Source organism: Rhineura floridana, chromosome 1 (assembly GCF_030035675.1).
Source record: "Rhineura floridana isolate rRhiFlo1 chromosome 1, rRhiFlo1.hap2, whole genome shotgun sequence".
In the NCBI taxonomy this organism is placed as follows: domain Eukaryota; kingdom Metazoa; phylum Chordata; class Lepidosauria; order Squamata; family Rhineuridae; genus Rhineura; species Rhineura floridana.
Window position 1 is genome coordinate 116,463 of NC_084480.1, and position 19,967 is coordinate 136,429.

General features: G+C 47.4%; 1 protein-coding gene across 1 annotated transcript in view; it reads left to right on the forward strand.

Moving 5' to 3' along the window:
• The first annotated feature begins 18,515 nt into the window (after window positions 1-18,515).
• Window positions 18,516-19,967, forward strand: part of CA9 (carbonic anhydrase 9) — a 64,971-nt gene continuing 63,519 nt past the window's right edge. Inside the window, exon 1 of the mRNA XM_061607337.1 lies at window positions 18,516-18,656. Within this exon, the coding sequence (XP_061463321.1) occupies window positions 18,518-18,656 (139 nt within the window). The 5' untranslated portion in view covers window positions 18,516-18,517. The remainder of the gene's footprint in view (window positions 18,657-19,967) is intronic.

Here is a 19,967-nt window from a genome sequence, read left to right on the forward strand (position 1 = left end):
CTCTTAGCAGAGCTTGGAAAATTTACTTTTTTTAAACTACAACTCCCATCAGCCCCAGCCAGCATGGCCACTGGATTGGGCTGATGGGAGTTGTAGTTCAAAAAAATAACTTTCCCAAGCTGGGGCTCTAACCCCTCCGTTTCAGGATTGTAGCCAATAAGGGAAGCCAGGGTTGTGATTTGTTGGCCCAGGCAGTGCTTGGGCTTCATTGCAATGTCAGAAAATGGTGGCTTTCAGATCTTCAGTTACAGTAATAAGTAAGAATATGGCTTAAAGTATTTTTTCTCTTGTGTGCCCCAGGCTGACCCTGGGCTGTTGGAGAGGGCAGTGCTTTGAAAACCTTGGCAATATGAAAGTATTTATTCCAATACTTGCTTTTAATGCTAATCCCATGTACCTGGAGTAAACCCCATTGAATTCATTAGGACTTACTTTTGAGTAGACATGGTTAGGATTGTGCTGTAACTTAATGGGATTTCTGAGTAAACATAACAAAGAATTGTGTTTGTGTTGTTAATCTTTCCCTCTCTCTCCAATCCAATTTTTAAAGCAATTAGGCAGGGTTTATCTAGGTATCACGTTTTTTATTATGTAGGAAACTAATACTGATCTTTTAAAAAAATGTTCTGCAATGACCAACTGGTTTGACAATAAACTATTATATGGGGTGTATTTTTACAAGTGTGTGTGTGTATGGAGTCTTTCCAACAATCCTGTGAGGTAGGGTTGGTGATTGGAAACCAAGGCAGCTCACAATAAGAAATAAATCCCTTTAAAAACCAATAACCATAAAACAAGTATAAACAGTTGCAAAACAGCTTAAATTGGCATGATTCTGAATTTTGGGTTGGGTGAATGAAGATTATTTATTTATTTTGCCAGGGTGGCAAATAAAAGCACTAAAACACTTTAAAAATCATAAAAACAGACTTTAAAATATATTAAAACAAAACTTATTTAAAAACATTTTTAAAACCTGTGACTCCAAAAATTATTTATGTATTTTATTTACAACAGTTATATACTGCTTTATTGTAAAAAAATCTCAAAGCAGTTTACAGAAAGAATTAAAACAATAAAATTATTGGCAAAAACAAAGACGTATTGAAAAACATTAAATTAATAAAACCAACAATGAGTTAAAAACAGATTTAAAAACACAATAGCTTTTACATGCGTGGATAGGCTTGCCTAAAAAAAAATGATTTTAGCAGGTGCTGAAAAGGAGCGTTTGCCTAATGTCAATAGGCAAGGAGTTCCAAAGCGTAGGTGTTGCCACTTGGTCGTTGTTGTTATGTGCCTTCAAGTCAATTTTGACTTATGGCGACCCTATGAATCAGTGACCTCCAATAGCATCTGTCATGAACCACCCTGTTCAGATCTTGTAAGTTCAGGTCTGTGGCTTCCTTTATGGAATCAATCCATCTCTTTTTTGGTCTTCCTCTTTTTCTACTCTCTTCTGTTTTTCTGTATTGTCTTTTCTAATGAATCATGTCTGCGCATTATGTGTCCAAAGTATGATATGTGTCCAAAGTCAGAGGAAGGCAATGGTAAACCACCTCTGAATACCTCTTACCACGAAAACCCTATGAACAGAGTATCCAAAATGCTGCCACTTTACAGGACTGATTTCTTACAAGAGCAGAACAAGTACTATGTGGCACGCATAACCTGGAAAGCACAGCTTGAACTTGGCCTGGTAGCAAATCAGCAACCAATGCAGATTTCTGAGCAGAGGTATTATGTGCTAGGATCTCACTAATGTCAGCAATCATGCCCCAGCATTCTGCATTAACTGAGTGGCTGCCACGCCAGGATTTTTTTAGTTTTGGGTTTCGGTTATGAATCCTGACTGGTTGTGGGATGCTAAGTTGTCTGCCTTACTCATAGGAATCTTGTTGTGGTCGGTATGGTATTGCATTTAGGAAAGCATCACTGTCTTTTAAGAACATAAGAACATAAGAAGAGCCTGCTGGATCAGGCCAGTGGCCCATCTAGTCCAGCATCCTGTTCTCACAGTGGCCAACCAGGTGCCTGGGGGAAGCCCGCAAGCACGACCCGAGTGCAAGAACACTCTCCCCTCCTGAGGCTTCCGGCAACTGGTTTTCAGAAGCATGCTGCCTCTGACTAGGGTGGCAGAGCACAGCCATCATGGCTAGTAGCCATTGATAGCCCTGTCCTCCATGAATTAGACAAATTTTCTTTTAAAGCCATCCAAGCTGGTGGCCATTACTGCATCTTGTGGGAGCAAATTCCATAGTTTAACTATGCGCTGAGTAAAGAAGTACTTCCTTTTGTCTGTCCTGAATCTTCCAACATTCAGCTTCTTTGAATGTCCACAAGTTCTAGTATTATGAGAGAGGGAGAAGAACTTTTCTCTATCCACTTTCTCAATGCCATGCATAATTTTATACACTTCTATCATGTCTCCTCTGACCCGCCTTTTCTCTAAACTAAAAAGCCCCAAATGCTGCAACCTTTCCTCGTAAGGGAGTCGCTCCATCCCCTTGATCATTCTGGTTGCCCTCTTCTGAACCTTTTCCAACTCTATAATATCCTTTTTGAGATGAGGCGACCAGAACTGTACACAGTATTCCAAATGCGGTCGCACCATAGATTTATACAACGGCATTATGATATCGGCTGTTTTATTTTCAATACCTTTCCTAATTATTGCTAGCATGGAATTTGCCTTTTTCACAGCTGCCGCACACTGGGTCGACATTTTCATCGTGCTGTCCACTACAACCCCGAGGTCTCTCTCCTGGTTGGTCACCGCCAGTTCAGACCCCATGAGCGTATATGTGAAATGAAGATTTTTTGCTCCAATATGCATAATTTTACACTTGTTTATATTGAATTGCATTTGCCATTTTTCCGCCCATTCACTCAGTTTGGAGAGGTCTTTTTGGAGCTCTTCGCAATCCCTTTTTGTTTTAACAACCCTGAACAATTTAGTGTCATCAGCAAACGTGGCCACTTCACTGCTCACTCCTAATTCTAGGTCATTAATGAACAAGTTCAACAAGTCTGCCCAACTGTTCCCTGACCTCAACTAAACCGCAGTCTCCAACCCATTGACGTAATAAACCTTAAACAAAACTATGCAGGTAAGAAGCCAGCAGGGGTGTGGGGGCTTTCCAGTGTTTTGCACCGCCTGCAGCATGTACGACTATCTGCCTGTTGGACAGAAGTTGTGGGTGTGCTCTTGGTGCAATGAGCTCCTGGCTCTCCGGGAATGACTTCATTTCCTTGAGGCCAAGGTGGCGGACCTGGAAAAGCTGAGAGAGGCAGAGAGGTGTGTGGAGGAGGCCTTCAGGGACGTTATAGCTGTGTCCCACTCCAACGATGATAGCTCTCCTGCTATCATGGAGAACGATGGTCTCGGGGAAGGAGAGCATCCAGCTGAGGAAGAGGGAAACGATCCCTTAGAAGGGACCCATTCCTTGGGGGATGAGCAGCTATCCTCTCGTGCCGAGGATATATCTCCAGGGGGTGTAGGAATCCTTGTAGTGGGTGATTCGATCATTAGGAACATAGACAGTGGGGTGTGTGATGGGCGTGTAGACCGCAAGGTGTTTTGCCTGCCTGGTGCGAAGGTTGCGGATATCGCCTGTCGTTTAGATAGTTTGGTAGACAGTGCTGGGAAGGAGTCAGTGGTCGTGGTGCACGTTGGCACCAACGACATGGGGAAATGCAGCCGTGAGGTCCTGGAAGCAAAATTTAGGTTGCTAGGTAGGATGCTGAAAGCCAGGACCTCCAAGGTGGCTTTCTCTGAAATGCTACCGGTTCCACGCGCAGGACCAGCCAGACAGGCCCAGCTTCGCAGTCTCAATGCGTGGATGAGACGATGGTGTCGGGTGGAAGGGTTTGGATTTGTTAGGCACTGGGGAACATTTTGGGACAAGCCAGGCCGGGCTCCACTTGAACCAGAATGGAACCAGACTGCTGGCACTTAAAATTAAAAAGGTGGCAGAGCAGCTTTTAAACTGACTGAGGGGGGAAACCCGACAGGAGCTGAGGAAGGTCCGGTTCGGAATAAACCTTCCCCCTGGGGTAAAGACCAAAGAAATGATGAAATTTTAAAAGGAGTAGGCCTAGAAGTAGGCATTGTGAGAGCAGGGGCACAGGATATAAATTCAGAAGGGCAAAATTACCACAGGCCAAACCACAAGTGCCAAAGACACTTGAAGAGAGACACTGCTTACAAGTGCCTGTACGCTAATGCTAGGAGCCTGCGAACCAAGATGAGAGAACTGGAGTGCCTGGTCTTAGAGGAGAGCATCGGAAGTCAAGAGTTTTTATTGTATTATTATGTTTTTGTTGTTTGATTTTGTTTTGTTTGTCTTCTGAAAATTTGAATAAAAATTATAAAAAAAAAGAAAGAAAAGAAAACAGCTGATATCATAATGCCGTGGTATACATCTATGGTGCGGCCGCATTTGGAATACTGTGTACAGTTCTGGTCGCCTCATCTCAAAAAGGATATTATAGAGTTGGAAAAGGTTCAGAAGAGGGCAACCAGAATGATCAAGGGGATGGAGCGACTCCCTTACGAGGAAAGAGAACAGGATGCTGGACTAGATGGGCCACTGGCCTGATCCAGCAGGCTGTTCTTATGTTCTTGTGCTTCATTTCCTTATGAGGAAGATGGAACCTCCTTACTGACCATTTTGGTGGCCGTTTTTTGCACCTTTCCCAGTTCCATGATAGCATCTTCGAGATGAGGTGATCATAAGAACATAAGAACATAAGAAGAGCCTGCTGGATCAGGCCAGTGGCCCATCTAGTCCAGCATCCTGTTCTCACAGTGGCCAACCAGGTGCCTGGGGGAAGCCCGCAAGCAGGATCCGAGTGCAAGAACACTCTCCCCACCTTCAGGAGGAGAGCGTCTAGCCCCTGGAGAAAGTAAGACCCTTCTCACTCTGCACCTGTGTTCTAGCTTTGGCTCTTGGGGGCAATCAGGTGGGCATTGGCTGGGGGGCCTTACCAGTAGCTCTGCGGCCCTTCTGCTGGGGCAGAGTCCTGTTGCACACGCACACACAGAGTGCACCCGCTCTGCTTGAGCTGCCATTCCCGGGGCAAAAGCAGAAACCACTATGAGCCATGAAGAGGCAGCAGAGGGAGCAGAGGGAGCAGAGGGAGCAGCAGAGGCCCAGCTTTGCAGTCTCAATGCGTGGATGAGACAATGGTGTCGGGTGGAAGGGTTTAGATTTGTTAGGCACTGGGGAACATTTTGGGACAAGCCGGGCCTGTACAAAAGGGACGGGCTCCACTTGAACCAGAATGGTTTAAATTCAGAAGAGCAAAATTACCACAGGCCTAACCACAAATGCCAAAGACACTTGAAGAGAGACACTGCTTACAAGTGCCTGTACGCTAATGCTAGGAGCCTGCGAACCAAGATGGGAGAACTGGAGTGCTTGGTCTTAGAGGAGAGCATTGATATAGTGAGCATAACGGAGACGTGGTGGAATGGAGAAAACCAGTGGGATACGGTTATCCCTGGATATAAACTATATCGGAAGGGCAGGGAAGGACGTATTGGTGGCGGAGTCGCTCTATACGTGAAAGAAGGCATTGAATCCAGCAAGTTCGAAACCCCAAATGAGGCAGACTCCTCCACAGAATCGTTGTGGGTGGTGATACCATGCCCCAGGGGGGACTTAATACTGGGAACGATCTATCGTCCCCCTGATCAAAATGCTCAGGGAGACCTTGAGATGAGATATGAAATTGAGGAAGCATCCAAACTAGGAAATGTGGTAGTAATGGGTGACTTCCACTACCCGGACATAGACTGGCTGCATATGTGTTCCAGTCATGACAAAGAAGCAAAGTTTCTAGATATTCTAAATGACTATTCCCTAGACCAGTTGGTCATGGAACCGACCAGAGGGACGGCAACCCTGGACTTAATCCTCAGTGGGGACCGGGACCTGGTGCAAGATGTAAGTGTTGTTGAACCGATTGGGAGCAGTGACCACAGTGCTATTAAATTAAACATACATGTAACTGGCCAATTGCCAAGAAAATCCAACACGGTCACATTTGACTTCAAAAGAGGAAACTTCACAAAAATGAGGGGATTGGTAAAAAAAAAAGCTGAAAAACAAAGTCCAGAGGGTCACATCACTCAAAAATGCTTGGAAGTTGTTTAAAAACACTATATTAGAAGCTCAACTGGAGTGCATACCGCAGATCAGAAAAGGTACCACCAGGGCCAAGAAGATGCCAGCATGGTTAACGAGCAAAGTCAAGGAAGCTCTTAGAGGCAAAAAGTCTTCCTTCAAAAAATGGAAGTCTTGTCCGAATGAAGAAAATAAAAAAGAACACAAACTCTGGCAAAAGAAATGCAAGAAGACAATAAGGGATGCTAAAAAAGAATTTGAGGAGCACATTGCTAAGAACATAAAAACCAACAACAAAAAATTCTATAAATACATTCAAAGCAGGAGACCATCTAGGGAGACAATTGGACCCTTGGATGATAAGGGAGTCAAAGGTGTACTAAAGAACGATAAGGAGATTGCAGAGAAGCTAAATGAATTCTTTGCATCTGTCTTCACAGTGGAAGATATAGGGCAGATCCCTGAACCTGAACTAACATTTGCAGGAAGGGATTCTGAGGAACTGAGACAAATAGTGGTAACGAGAGAGGAAGTTCTAAGCTTAATGGACAATATAAAAACTGACAAATCACCGGGCCCGGATGGCATCCACCCGAGAGTTCTCAAAGAACTCAAAGGTGAAATTGCTGATCTGCTAACTAAAATATGTAACTTGTCCCTTGGGTCCTCCTCCATGCCTGAGGACTGGAAAGTGGCAAATGTAACGCCAATATTCAAAAAGGGATCCAGAGGGGATCCCGGAAATTACAGGCCAGTTAGCTTAACTTCTGTCCCTGGAAAACTGGTAGAAAGTATGATTAAAGCTAGATTAACTAAGCACATAGAAGAACAAGCCTTGCTGAAGCAGAGCCAGCATGGCTTCTGCAAGGGAAAGTCCTGTCTCAGTAACCTATTAGAATTGTTTGAGAGTGTCAACAAGCATATAGATAGAGGTGATCCAGGGGACATAGTGTACTTAGACTTTCAAAAAGCGTTTGACAAGGTACCTCACCAAAGGCTTCTGAGGAAGCTTAGCAGTCATGGAATAAGAGGAGAGATCCTCTTGTGTATAAGGAATTGGTTAAGAAGCAGAAAGCAGAGAGTAGGAATAAACGGACAGTTCTCCCAATGGAGGGCTGTAGAAAGTGGAGTCCCTCAAGGATCGGTATTGGGACCTGTACTTTTCAACTTGTTCATTAATGACCTAGAATTAGGAGTGAGCAGTGAAGTGGCCAAGTTTGCTGATGACACTAAATTGTTCAGGGTTGTTAAAACAAAAAGGGATTGCGAAGAGCTCCAAAAAGACCTCTCCAAACTGAGTGAATGGGCAGAAAAATGGCAAATGCAATTCAATATAAACAAGTGTAAAATTATGCATATTGGAGCAAAATATCTGAATTTCACATATACGCTCATGGGGTCTGAACTGGCGGTGACCGACCAGGAGAGAGACCTCGGGGTTGTAGTGGACAGCACGATGAAAATGTCGACCCAGTGTGCGGCAGCTGTGAAAAAGGCAAATTCCATGCTAGCAATAATTAGGAAAGGTATTGAAAATAAAACAGCCGATATCATAATGCCGTTGTATAAATCTATGGTGCGGCCGCATTTGGAATGCTGTGTACAGTTCTGGTCGCCTCATCTCAAAAAGGATATTATAGAGTTGGGAAAGGTTCAGAAGAGGGCAACCAGAATGATCAAGGGGATGGAGCGACTCCCTTTCGAGGAAAGTTTGCAGCATTTGGGGCTTTTGAGTTTAGAGAAAAGGCGGGTCAGAGGAGACATGATAGAAGTGTATAAAATTATGCATGGCATTGAGAAAGTGGATAGAGAAAAGTTCTTCTCCCTCTCTCATAATACTAGAACTCGTGGACATTCAAAGAAGCTGAATGTTGGAAGATTCAGGACAGACAAAAGGAAGTACTTCTTTACTCAGCGCATAGTTAAACTATGGAATTTGCTCCCACAAGATGCAGTAATGGCCACCAGCTTGGATGGCTTTAAAAGAAGATTAGACAAATTCATGGAGGACAGGGCTATCAATGGCTACTAGCTGTGATGGCTGTGCTCTGCCACCCTAGTCAGAGGCAGCATGCTTCTGAAAACCAGTTGCTGGAAGCCTCAGGAGGGGAGAGTGTTCTTGCACTCGGGTCCAGCTTGCGGGCTTCCCCCAGGCACCTGGTTGGCCACTGTGAGAACAGGATGCTGGACTAGATGGGCCACTGGCCTGATCCAGCAGGCTCTTCTTATGTTCTTAAAGTGGTTCATGTAAATATGTTGAAGCCTGACCATACCAGGGATGCACAGGTGTTGCAAGTTACCTTATTCCCTGAGGGAAGTGGGCCTGAACTTCCAGATTTGGTACAGGAAAGCAAAGACAAAGGAGGGGTAGATCAAGTGGAATGGTCAGAGGAGGTGAAGGAGGAAGTAAAAGAAGAGATTCTGAGAGTTTTGAAAACCTATAGGAATCTCTTTAGCAACAAACCTGGCCGAACCAGTATAGTTATACATTCCATTGATACTGGAGATCATGCCCCAATCAGATCTGTTCCGTACCGTGTGAATGGGAAAGTTTTGAATGAGATCAAAAAGGAGGTGGAAGATATGCTGGAATTAGGAGTGATCAGGGAATCCATCAGTCCCTGGGCCTCAAGTATTGTCCTGGTTCCGAAAAAAGATGGAACGACAAGGTTTTGCATTGATTATCGGCTAATCAATAAAATTACTGTCCCAGATGCGTATCCTATGCCTAGGGTAGACGCAATGTTAGAGTTATTGGGGGCAGCAACCATTATCTCTACACTAGATCTCTGTAAAGGATTTTGGCAAATGGAACTAGACGAGCAATCCAGAGCCAAAACTGCCTTCAGTACACCAGATGGGTTATATGAGTTTGTGACCTTACCCATGGGACTAAGGAACTCACCAAGTTCATTTCAGAGGCTAATCAATACTGTGTTGCGAGGCATGTCAGATTTTGCAGTGGCCTATATCGATGACGTGGCCATTTTTAGCAAGTCGGTGCCTGAGCATATCCAACACCTGACAACAGTATTGGAGGCCTTAAGAAAAGCAGGCCTCACAATAAAAGCTAAGAAATGCCAGTTTGGACTAAAGGAAGTAATCTATTTAGGACATAAGGTGGGGAGTGGGAAAATCACCCCCTTATGGAGCAAGGTGGAGGCAATACAATGTGGCCTATTCCCTTAACCAAAAAACAAGTAAGGGCATTTCTAGGTGTGGCTGGATTTTATAGGAAGTTTGTGAGAAATGTTGGGGAAATAGCAACCCCCTTGCATGAATTAACAAAGAAGAAGTGTTCTGAGCGTGTGGTATGGACGGATGAATGTCAGAAGGCTTTTGATCTACTGAAGCAAGCCTTGTGCCAAGGACCCATATTAATAGCACCAGACTATGAGAAACCATTCATCGTGGCTACAGATGCGTCGGACCTGGCACTGGGAGTTGTCTTGCTACAGGAGAGAGAAGGCACCAGACATCCAGTGGCGTACCTGAGTCGCAAGCTGACGCTGAGGGAGAAAAACTATTCGTCGGTCCAGAAGGAGTGCCTAGCGGTCGTGTGGGGACTGAACAAGTTGCGCCCATATGTGTGGGGACGAAGATTCACAGTGACTATGGATCATCGGGCCTTGTTATGGTTGCAGACTATGAAAAACCATAACACTATGCTGCAGAGGTGGTCCTGGGCCCTACAGGACTATCAAGTGGACTTCCAGTTCATCAAAGGCAAGGACAATGTACTGGCCGATGGACTTTCCAGGCAAGTGGCTGGGACTGCAGTGACGTGACCAGACGGAGGAACAAAGAAAGACATTTTCCCCATAGAGACTTTTATTTGTTAACGTGACGTATAAATCCTGGAAAAGGAATAATACTCTGCCGTTGTTTTAAGGGGGGGGAAATGTGATGTTCCTATATTAATGTATATATGGTAAGTGTTGGTTGTTTAGAAGATACATGGTAAGTGAAGTGAAAGAGGAGGGGGAGTGAATGGGCAGTAGAATGCTAGATGATTGGCTGAGTGTTTAAAATGGCTGAACGTATAAAAGGAAGAGACAGTGGAATCTGGGAGGTGGTGGTGGTGGATGAGGTGAACTGAGTGGGTTGCTTGGTGGGGTTTAGAGAGTTGTTTGCCAGGAGAGAGTGGAGAAGGAGGGAGGTGGAGTTCGGATTAGTATTGAGTAAAACCATATGCTTATGTGCCTTAAGAAGAAATCTTGTTAATCTTGTTAGCTTTGTTATCTGTAATAAATACTTAATTTGGTTTACCAAAGGCCTGATCCTTGGCTGGGGTTTCACAGACCAGAAGGGAGGGTAAGGTAATGACCAAGGCTGAAGGGGAACTGTAACAAATGGTGGCAGCGGTGAAGAGAATAACAATACCAGTATTCAGAGTCTCTGGGAATACTAGTATTAGGACGTGACTGGTGGTTGCCTAGCAGAGGGATCTGTTGAGATCTGTGCTAGAGCGGGGAGAGAAACCATAAGAGAGAGCGGTCCGGACTGGTGGAGTCCCTGGTGGTGCCTAGTGACAGGCAGTAACCACGAGCAGGTAGGAACCTGACAGGGAGAGCCAGGGAAGGACGCCTCACACCTGCCCCTAAAAACTCAGTTTTGGGGATGCTTCTGACCTGGCAACCCTAACATGGAGTGTTCATTATGAAGCTGAACGTGCCGCTATGGAGGCCAAGCCGGGTGGCGGTGGCCTGAGCCAAGCTGTGTGCATCATGACAAGCACCTTGTGGGGCTTGGGCCGGAGCCTGGCATGCCTGGTGGCCCCGTGGCTTGCGCCTGGCTCGGCCCTACTGCTGGTGGCTTGCTCGGCCGGTGCCCTGGGTGAGCTGGAGGGCGAGCTGCACGCCGCCTGCCCAGCACTGCACGTGTAGGGCCTGTCTGCCAGCCAACCTGGCCTCGGACGAGGGGCTGCAGTGCATGCTCCAGGCCGGGCTGGCCGGCTCCAGCGGCTTCTTCTCATCAGCATTAGTGAGCGCCTTCCCATTTGAAAGAGGCGCCTCAGGCTGAGCGAGTGCAGAGTGCTTTCGCTCTTCACGGTTTGCCAATCTCTCCCCCACCCCCCGCAAGTTCCCTTGCCCTGCTGCAAGTAACCCTCTGCGGGGTGCCTTCTGCTTCCCCAGCCCCCGTGGAAGTTTTAGATTGGAAGCTCCCGGGGGCAGGGACCTCTCTTCTTGTACCCTGTAAAGCACTAGGCACAGTGATGCCATCATATAAGCAAATAAAGTACTCCCCCATGCATGGTTTAAGTGGGATGGGAGCTCGTTAAATAAATTCCAAGACCGTTTTGAGGTTGGTGGCAGGAATCGCATTGAGGTTGTTACTGTGGGAATGCCAGTAGAGAGGAGTCAAATGTTTCCATTTTAAACATGTCTGTTTGTAGTTCGGGGGGGGAGAAATCTAGTTCAGCGGTTCCCAAACCTTTCCCCCCAAGGACCACTTCAAAATTGCAGAGGGTCTTGGTGGGAGGGGACTATTAAGAGGAGGGGGGTGTTTAAAAATGATCCGCCCCGGGTGTCAAATATGCTAGGTACACCACTGCTTACAAGATCTGAACAGGGTGGTTCATGACAGATGCTCTTGGAGGTCACTGATTCATAGGGTCACCATAAGTCGTAGTCAATTTGGAGGCACATAACAACAACAAAATGTCTGTATTATGATGGTTTAGAGTGCTTTTAGTGTTTTAGTTTGCTGCCTGGGGCTCCTACTGGGAGGAAGGGTGAAATATAAATTAAATAAATAACAACAACAGCTATACATGTGAAAAAGATCTAGGTGTGTTAGTGGATAATGAGCTGAATATGAGCTACCCATGAGATGCTTAAAAAGCAAATGCAACCTGAGGCCGCATCAACAGAAGCATATAGTGGTGGCCAGATTATGGGAAGTCAGTTCATATCTGGAGTACAGTATCCAGTCTGGCTACCACATTTGAGGAGGACTTTGACCGACTGGAGCTTGTCCAGAGGGGGGCGACCAGGATGGTGAGAGGTCTGGAAATAAAGTTCTATAAGGAATGGTTGGAAGAGCTGGAAAGTTTACCCTTGAGAAGAGATGAAAGAGAGACATGATAGCTGTCCTCAAATACCAAAAGGACCGTCTCATGTAGAAGACAGAGAAGCCTCATTCTCAGTTGCTCCAGAGGCCAGGCCGATGGCCAATGGGTGGAAACTGAAGGGAAGCAGATTTTGACTGAAGTTCCTAATGGCAAGAGATGTTTAACAGCAGAAGGGAGGCGGTGAGCTCTCCTTCTCTGAAAGTATTTAAGTAAAAGCTAGAGAGCTATCTGTCAGGGATGAAGATTCCTGCATTGAGCAAAGAGTCAGATTATCTTCGAGGTCCCTTCCAGCTCTAAAACTTTATGATTCTATGAGAGAGCATTGGCTCCTAGCTCAGGTCCCCTCCCCGGACCAGGCCTTTGCTTTCTGAGTTGCTTCTGCTTGACTGAGAGCAGCTCTGGTCAGTTGGGCTCCACATTGTGTCTTGGAATGGCAGGTTGAATGCCAGTTGCTAATCTGACCTGGATATCTGATCTTCAGATGTGCAACCACCATATGTGCATTGCTCGGACATGGAACGTGTGCCTTTGCTTGCTTATCTCCCTCTTGTTTTCTGTGCTTATATTCAGTTTTGTTAGAGGAGTTACCTTTGTCCCCAGGGCCTCCTAAGCCTGCCTTGTATCTTCTTTTAGACCATAAAATGCCACCAATCTTACTCTGCTTGCTTTAAAAAAAATAATTTAACAAAGAAGAAAAAAGTAAAACAAAGATAGATAAAAAGGGGGAAAACACTGTCAGTTCACATTAAGGATATAACAACCATCAGTATTTTCATCTAAAATTAAAAATGTAAGATGATATCAGCCCTCCAGATGTCCAAACAGGTGTCCACATGAAAGTGGCATTTATAGAAAATATGTTCAAATGTAACAAGGGTGGTAAGGTTCTCAGATCATGGGGTAATATACGGTGGGTGTTTATCCCAGGCTCAAAGGATAAATCTCGTAGTGACCATAAGGGCTCACAACATCCTTTTTTGTTATCCTGCCATTAACTCCCATACTACAGGAATATAATTTAAAAGTACATGAACATCTGCAAATATCAAAGATTTTTGCTAGTACAAAATTGATGTGGACAACAACTTCAGTCCAAAAAGAATATATCACTTGACATACCTGCATCATGTCTCACTGAGGCATTTTCAGCATTGCATCTCTAGTGGCTATCTGTATTAGACAGTGCCTTCCTGTAAAGATATTGTGGAGTCCAATATACTCGAAACATCTATTTTTGCTGGATGAGTCACAATTTCAAATCTAGAGAAATGTTCTGTATAGATTCTAAAGCAATTTTCCATTGTTTAGGTTGTATAGCCCATTCTAATTCCCTATTCCACACTTCTCTAAATTCCTGAACATCTACTTTACTACTTTATAAGCATTTATAAACAGCAGTCATGGATGTAGCTTTCTGAGAAGATCCAAGAATTCCCTCCAGCAATTTAGGAGATGCAGAAGTGCTCAAAGCAGATGGTCAATAAACAGACACCAACAGGAGTCATTCAGCATTCACTGGCAAATGATATTTAAACCGCAATATAGAAAATGACAAAAATTCTCCCTCTGAACCTGATCTAATGTGTAAGACCCACAATCAACCCTTTTCTTCCACAAAAAGGTTGCATCTCTATCCTTAAATTTGGATTACCCCATAAAGTTAATTAGGCATGAGCATATGGGTCAAATTGTGATAGACTAGACCAGCCTTTCCCAACTAGTGGGCCACCAGATGTTGTTGGACCACAACTCCCATCAGCCTCAGCCAGCATTGCCAATGGTCATGAAAGATGGGAATTGTGGTCCAACAACATCTAGTGGCCCGCTAGTTGGGAAATGCTGGACTAGACAATATATGCCATGTCTCTTTAGTTGCCAGAATTGTAGGAGGTGAAGGTCTTCTCTTTTTTATACACATAGGCCCCAAAGCAACCCATCCTAGGAGGGATGCTAGGTAAATTATCTCTAAAATTACCCATCATGGCTACCCATTTGTTTCTGAGCTAGATTCAAGGTGCTGGTGTTGACCTATAAAGCCTTACACGGTGTGAGACCGCAATACCTTGTGGAACGCCTCTCCCGCTATGAACCTACCCGCTCACTTCGTTCAGTATCTAAGGCCCTCCTCCGGGTACCAACTCACCAGGATGCCCGGAGGACTGTTACTAGAACTAGGGCCTTTTCTGTGGTGGCCCCCAAATTATGGAACAGCTTACCGGAGGAAATATGCCTGGCGCCTACGGTTCTTTCTTTTAGGCGCCAGGTTAAGACCTGGCTGTACTCCCAGGCATTTTAATGTTCAATGTTTTATGTTTAATGTTTTAGTTTAATGTGTTCCTTTCTGTTACTGATTTTATTCTATATTGTATTTTAATCTCGTTTTGTACACCGCCCAGAGAGCTATTAGCTATGGGCGGTCTAGAAATGAAAATAAATAAATAAATAAATAAATCATAGAAGAAGAAATTTGCCTATCCTCCTTCTGATACTGAAGAAGTATCCTCCTTCTGATACTGCTCTACTGCTGTGAGGAATGAGGCAGTCCTGGGATTCTGGGCTGCCAGAGGCCACTGCTCTGCTTAGCCCGTGAAACAGTCCAAGGACTGGAGTGAAGTTCAAGCAAATGTGGGTGGAAATATCTCAGTGGGAGCCCCATGAAAGCTGCTCTGAGCTTTCTAAAGGAAGAACAAGACAAACAATTCATGAATTACTCTGGGACTAATCACCTTCTTTAACACCCTGTTTGGCTTTCCCTTTTGGGACCAACACATTTATGGAAATTGCTCCCACAAGATGTGGTGATGATGGTGGTCACCAGCTTTGATGGCTTTAAAAGATTATTGGAAAAAATTAACAGCGGACAAGAAGACTATCAGTGGCTACAAGTCATGACAGCTATATACTACTATACTGTCTCCAGGATCAGAGGCAGTTACCTCTGAATGCCAATGGCTGGGGGGCAAAGAACAGGTGTGAGCAATTATTGTGTTCCACTAACCAGCATCATGATCAGGTCAGCAAGCAGATGGCTTTTTTGTGCCAATAGGCTTATATAGCTGTTTTTATGTTTAACTGAGTAGCCAGTCAATTTAATGATGTGTGTGTGTGTGTCTTTAAATTATGACGTATACTTTCCTGATGTTTTGCAAGGAGATATATAAATACTATTATAAATAAATAAATAAGCTGCACATTGGCAGGAGTATAGAATCCTCACCCAGAATCTTGACTGCCCTATAGAAAGGACCTCACAATTCAGGATCAGCTCTAGTAGTAGTAGTAGTATATCCTGCCCTTCCTCCCAATATGGGGGTCATCATCATCCACACATAGCATATGTAATAGCAATAACAATAAGAATAATAGTAGGAAGAAGAAGAATCCTGGGCTTAATACGATGCCATATTCTGGAGGTGGGGGTTAGCCTTTGCAGGAGAACACAACAGAGTGTCTCTTGCCACAACAAACCTATTAATCTTCAAGGTACAAGACTCTTGTTGGACTAGTGAGGGGTGAAGATCCTGTGTGATCTACACCCCAAAATATGGAGGTTCCTAGCACCTTGGCATCCGTGTCAGCTGCTGGGGCCACACCCTTGAATGGCACTGTTGCTGGGTGGCAGGCAGGTACCAGCCACCATTTTAAAAAGGTACATCAGGAGTCGCCTTATACATCAGTCATCATTGCTCCAGCTTGCTCAATATTTTCTGCTCTGACTGGCAGCTGCAGCTCTCCAGGGTTTCAGGCACAGGACCGTCCCAGACTTTCCTGGAGATGCTGGGGACCTTCTGCATGCAAGGCAGGTGCCTGGCTCTGAGCTATGATCTGTTGATGTCCTACAATGCCCCAGAGTAGTGCTCTATAGGGTGGTATTCTGGGCAATTTAAAATGGCCCCCAGTTCTGATCAGAAGAGCCCTTCTGCTGGGTAAACCCATGTGAGGGGTGGGCACAAGAGAGGGTTCGTGGGGGGCAGTAAACCAGGGCCCCCTCCTAAGCTGGATAAGTGGAGAGAGCACAGCTGCAGATGGATCCTTTCCACGGAGCCCCCTTGGGATAGGATTTTGGTCACCTCCTTGAGACCAAAACCAGAGTTGTTTCATAGGTGTTGGTCACCTAGATGGGACCCAACGGCAGTCACCCAACCACAAATTGAAGCACTCATGCTGATTGAAGGAGTACAGGAACCAACAGGCCTAGCGCTCACCCTGACTCTGAGGTGGCCATCCCAACACCTCACCCTTTATTATTATTATTATCATTATCTATATTTATACCCCACCCTTTTTCCAAACTGGAACTCAAGGCGGCTTCCAGATAAAAACAAGTACATATCATTAAGAACCTATAAAAATATAAAACATATAAACATATAAAATCAGCATAAAAACAGGATTAAACTATTAAGATGTTAAAACCAATTAGATATACACTTAAAATACTGCAACCCAGTTTAGGAGCATACAAGTAAAACGATAACATACAGCATCCTCTTCAGTCACTACCCTTAAAGCCTTCAGTTCCAAAGGCCTGCCGGAAGAAAAAAGTCTTTAGCTGTCAGTGGAAGGACTGCACAGAGGAGGCCATTCTTGCCTCCCTAGGGAGGGAGTTCCAGAGCCTAGAGGCAGCCACCAAAAAGGCCCTATCTCGTGTCCCCACCAGTTGCACTTGTGAAGGTGTTGGGATCGTGAGAAGGGTCTCTCCTGAAGATCTCAGGGCCCGGGTAGGTTCATATAGGGAGATACAGTCTGACAACTAGCCTGGACCTAAGCCGTATAGGGCTTTATAGATCATAACCAGCACTTTGAATTGTGTCCGGAAACAGACTGGCAGCCAGTAGAGCTGTTGCAGCAGGGGAGTTGTATGGTCCCTGTAACCAGCCCCAGTTAACATTCTGGCTGCAGCTCGTTGCACCAACTGAAGTTTCCGAACAGTCTTCAAAGGCAGCCCCACGTAGATCACGTTACAGTAGTCTAAGCGGGATGTAACTAATGAATGTGTCACCATAGCCAGATCAGACCACTCCAGGAACAGGCGCAGTTGGCGCACTAGTCTTAACTGTGCAAAAGCATTCCTGGCCACCACAGAAACCTGGGCCTCCAGGTTTAAGGCTGAGTCCAGGAGCAAACCCAAACTGCGAACCTGCGTCTTCAGGGGGAGTGTAACCCCATCCAGCACAGGCTGAAGCCCTATTCCCTGATCCGCCTTTTGACTGACTAGGAGCACCTCTTGTCTGGATTAAGCTTCAGTTTGTTCACCCTCATCCAGTCCACCACTGCTATCAGACACTGGTTTAGAACCAAGACAGTTACCTTGGAATTAGGTGGAAAGGAGAAGCAGAGTTGGGTGTCATCTGCATACTGATGGCACCAAACTCCAAACCCCCGGACAACCTCTCCCAGCGGTTTCATGTAGATATTAAATAGCATGGGGGACAAAACTGAACCCTGAGGGACCCCACAGACCAACGGCCAAGGAGTCGAACAAGAATCCCCCAGCACCACCTTCTGGGTTCGCCCCTCCAGGAAGGAATGGAGCCATCGTAAAACGGTGCCCCCAAGTCCCATCTCAGTAAGGCGACCCAGAAGGATACCATGGTCGATGGTATCGAAAGCCACTGAGAGGTCCAACAGAACCAACAGCGACACACTCCCCCTGTCCAGTTCTCTGCGTAGGTCATCTACCAAGGCGACCAAAGCCGTCTCCTTTGTGCCTGTGCTGGGGCCAGTGTGCGACCATCTGGGTGGGCAGTAACCGTGCCTTGCTTGTGGGTTGCAGTTTTGAAATCTGGGCCCATAGGCCCAGGCAAAGTGCTGACAGCCACAGAACAAAATCGAAGTGTCTTAAAATATCAACCCTTTAGCATCTTCCTGCTAAAGTCTGGCAGGGATTTTAACAAAAAGTGAGAATTTGGAGCAGGGCGCAGAGGTGGTCCACGCCAGCTGCTGGTGGCTGCAATAGGGGCCCCTGCGACTTCGGGGAGCCACCTGGGCCTAAGAGAGCCCTTTCCTGACCAATACCGACTAAAGGATCCTGGCTGGGACTCGGAGTCAGGCAGGACAGAATCCCACAGGTATGGTCGGGAGAACGTCCGGGGGGGGGGAATTGCACCCTTTCCCGAGACAGGAGCCGTGAGGGGGCGCCTTTCTCCCGTGGGGCTCCCAGAGGAGGAAGCGGTGGCTGCAACAACTCCCTCGCTATAAAAGGGCAAGTCCGTCCCCTCGGTCATCCGAGTGTCTGCCCGTCTCCGCTCCTTCTCGCTCGCTCGCACGCTCCGACGGGCTTGGAGAGACCCCGCGTGGAGCCACGACGAGGATGCGCGCCCGGGAGAGCCTGAGCCTGGACTTCTGCCGCCGCCACATCCTCCTCCTCTTGCTGCTGCTGGCCGCCCAACTAGCCGGTGCGGACGGAGACGCCAGCGAGGAAGATCCGGAGTCCCCCCCCTCGGAGACAGGTGGGTGAGAGAGAAGCGGGGCTGGGTGGGGGGCTCCCCCCTTCCGGTGCTCCCAAGTCTCATTCTCGTTTGGGCTGCTCCGGGACTGCGGATTCGGCAGCCCTCATCCGCCCCCTAGCAGGCACCGAACAGGGGCAGGTAGAACTGCTGCCTTTGGCAACTTTAGCAGGCCGGTTTTCTTGGCGCCGGACAAGCCCCCCCCCCCAAAGCGCACCCCAGGACCAGCCTACTGGTCCCCCCCCCAAATGCGGGCAAGTGCCCTGCAAAGGTCCAGTTCCCCCGGGGGGTGGCTGGTGGCGCTGCCGGGACCCCCCCATCGGCGGGTCCCCCCTCCCAGGGAGTGGCTCCCAGCCTCGCGCGCGGCTTCTCTGGCGCCTTCCTCCGACTCCAGCCTCCTCGCCTGTGCCGCGTCCCCAGGCCAGAGCCGGAGGTCCCTTCTGGAGTCGCTGGTAACGCCGGCGCGACCTCCGGGCGGAGGAGGCATGCCTCTGAACATGCCTAGAGTGTCTGTCCTTCAGTGCTGAGTAACTACAGCTACCCCAGCCCCGGCGGGCGGAGGAGAGCCCGGCTTCCCAGCAGGGTCGGACCCCCCGCCTGCTCGCCTCTCTGTGGAAATGAAGCGCGGCTGCCCTTTGAGCCCCGGGCTGGCTCTCTTTCACACACACGCGCGCGCGCGCCGGCCCAGTGTGGCCTCTACGTCGGATCCATGGCTTTCCGGTCAAGCCCGGTCGCCTCGCGCCCGTACAGAAGCGCAGCACTGCGTGGGGGGGGGGCGTCTCTCGAGGGTCTTTGTCTGCGGGAGGGCGTCTGGGGAGTCTGGCCTGGAGAGACCCTTCTGGAGAGTTGTGGCTGGGGGGGGGGCTTCCCTTCGGGGGCCCTTCGAGGAGCATTCCCCTCAGTGCCATGGGGCCGCCTCTCCTCGTGGGGAGAAGAGCCGGAGCATCCGAGGCTCCCGCCCTCAGGTCAGGGGCGCTTCCCGCGCAGGAGACTCTGCCCAGCGGCCCCTCTTCTTCTGGCTGGCTCCGGGCCTGAGAGGGAGGGGGCGGTGATGCGGGCGCTTCGGGGAGGGGCAGGAGCCTCCGCAAATGGTGGGCACCGTTACACCCCCACCCCAAGCCCACCTACATTGTCAGCGAGTCCTTCTGACCCGCTCAGTAGGAAACCGCAAACGAGGCAAAAGTAAAAGCCCCAAAAGAGTAGGAAAAGTCGTTCAAGGATATTTTGGCTGTGGCCCCCTTCGCCTGGTGTGGAAATCTGCTTGGCGACCTGGTTTAGGCTTTCCTCTCTTCCCAGGCATTGGAGAGAAGATGA